Below are 1888 nucleotides of genomic sequence, written 5' to 3'. Positions count from 1 at the left end.
TTCTCATGAAATAACTTTTAATCACTTTCTAAATTGAAGAATTTCTTCTGGAGAATAAATTGATGAGCTAATCACAATTTTAATAACATAAACTATAAATTATATAAAAAATCAATAAAAAAAGTCATTGTTTTTAAAATTAACTTTCCAAAAGTAGAAGTTTTTAAAATAAGCAAAAACTACAAAAAATAGAAATGAGTTTTCTTAAATACGACTTATTTTCTTCTAAATTCTACATGAATGTAGGTGGTTAACAGATCAGAAAAGGTACTGTTTTCGGAATGCTGCTATCAATACTCATTGTTGGACTAGCTTCTACTTATTTTATTTACATCCTTTATTAGTATTTCACAAATGGAATTGAACCTAATTACAGGGAGCAGAGCTTCATAACTCAACAAAAAATAGATATTGAATTAAAAAACAACTTAGTTGGGTTCAGGTTTGAGTACGATGTGAACAAGAGTATTTAGCAATTAGAAGCAGAAAAAAATAAGAAATATATGGTTTTCATTGCTCTATTTTTTTACTTCGATAACGACTTTTATCAAAATATTCAATTAGATATATTTGAATGCACTGATGAGAATCTAATCGGATTTTACTGCTTAGACTACTCTAAAGTATCTAACTACACTTTAACGCTCAGCACAATTGATAATATTCAATCTCAAATACAAGTTTTCTCATATGGATGTTTAGATTTAGATTAATTAAAAACAACAATCCCAGATAATTGTGCAACATAATCAGAGATCGATGCCATTGCAAATGGTATAAACGCAGGTTAACGAATGAAATTTTACACATCTTAATATAATGTCACTTCATAAAAAACATAGATTAATTATAGAAACTCTTTTGTTTATTCTATAGCCTCTTAGTATATTTTAAGTACGTATAGCGCATAGAAGTAAATCACTTCAATTAAAGAAGGTTTTTTTGTTTAATCTTAATCAAAATTTACTTCTCCAATTTAGTATAATTTATAAAATTAAGTTTTTGACAGATAATAAGCACTGACTAATATTGGAGAAGGCCCATTCATTTAAATTAGTGTTGATAATGGATGAAATTGTGCAGCAAATTCAAGTTTAATATTCTACTTTACCTTAAGTCCTTGCGTAGGTTAATAGCACAATAGCAGCTCTAATGCTTTTCGGTGTTATAGGAAAGCAGTTTTCTTAGAGTTCTTTAAGAAACGATTTCTTAATGATTCTACTGAAAAATGTATTTCAGGAGAAGTACTTCGAGATTTTAAAAAATAATAATTTTCTTCAAATCAAAGATTTAGATAATAGAAATAAAATCTATTAGAAACACTTGTCATAAATATAAATTGAAGAAAATCTTGAGAGATAAGAGAAAGATGATAATTAATTTATAAGTATCCCAACGAACAATTATAAGTTCAAATAAGAAGTTTAGGTAAATAATTAATCTGAAATGAGCAACATCCTAAAATTATAAGAATTAAACTAAGATGAAATAAAATAAGCTGATACTACTTTTACATAAAAAAAGCAGGATTTTCCTGAAATTGATTTGTCCTAAAGATACAATTTTTCAGATAAAAAGTCATAAACAGAGTAATTTAATAATTAGAGTTATGAAAATGCTAAAATTTAAAATGAAAATATGCATTAATATTAAGACTAAATATAATCTACAAATAGATATTTTACTGAAAAAAGTAAATTGTAAAATATCACGTTTATGACTATGCTTTCAAATGTACCCATAATTAAAAAGAGTAATTTTACTGGTGATTATTCTCCAAACAGATTTAAATGTAAAAATTTAGAGTAAAAAAATGACACCAATAAACATTATTCTATGAAATTTGTTGCATTAAAAGATAAAAAAATATCTGCTAAAATCAAAACAA

At 25.2% G+C, this 1888-nt stretch overlaps 3 protein-coding genes across 3 annotated transcripts in view; all 3 read left to right on the top strand. All coding sequences in view use genetic code 6, as the record gives it.

The window, feature by feature from the left end:
- TTHERM_000182171 (hypothetical protein) overlaps window positions 1–37 on the top strand; it is a gene marked incomplete at both ends in the record, with an annotated part of 1490 nt that extends 1453 nt beyond the window's left edge. Inside the window, one exon of the mRNA XM_012795815.1 lies at window positions 1–37. This exon is cut by the window's left edge and continues 211 nt beyond it. Within this exon, the coding sequence (XP_012651269.1) occupies window positions 1–37 (37 nt within the window).
- A 157-nt stretch (window positions 38–194) lies between these two features.
- On the top strand, window positions 195–1073 carry TTHERM_000182160 (AMP-binding enzyme family protein; the record flags this gene model as incomplete). The annotated part of the gene is made up of 1 exon (XM_012795814.1): window positions 195–1073. One exon carries the CDS (start codon window positions 195–197, stop codon window positions 1071–1073), a length of 879 nt encoding a protein of 292 aa, XP_012651268.1.
- Window positions 1074–1152: 79 nt separating this feature from the next.
- TTHERM_00182150 (hypothetical protein) overlaps window positions 1153–1888 on the top strand; it is a gene marked incomplete at both ends in the record, with an annotated part of 1363 nt that continues 627 nt past the window's right edge. The window contains one exon of the mRNA XM_001008783.3: window positions 1153–1792. Within this exon, the coding sequence (XP_001008783.3) occupies window positions 1153–1792 (640 nt within the window). The remainder of the gene's footprint in view (window positions 1793–1888) is intronic.

The sequence above is a fragment of the Tetrahymena thermophila genome (genome assembly GCF_000189635.1).
Source record: "Tetrahymena thermophila SB210 genomic scaffold scf_8254798, whole genome shotgun sequence".
NCBI lineage: Eukaryota > Ciliophora > Oligohymenophorea > Hymenostomatida > Tetrahymenidae > Tetrahymena > Tetrahymena thermophila.
The sequence above is the reverse complement of the archived record's forward strand: the minus strand, read 5'-3'. Positions and strand labels throughout refer to the sequence as shown.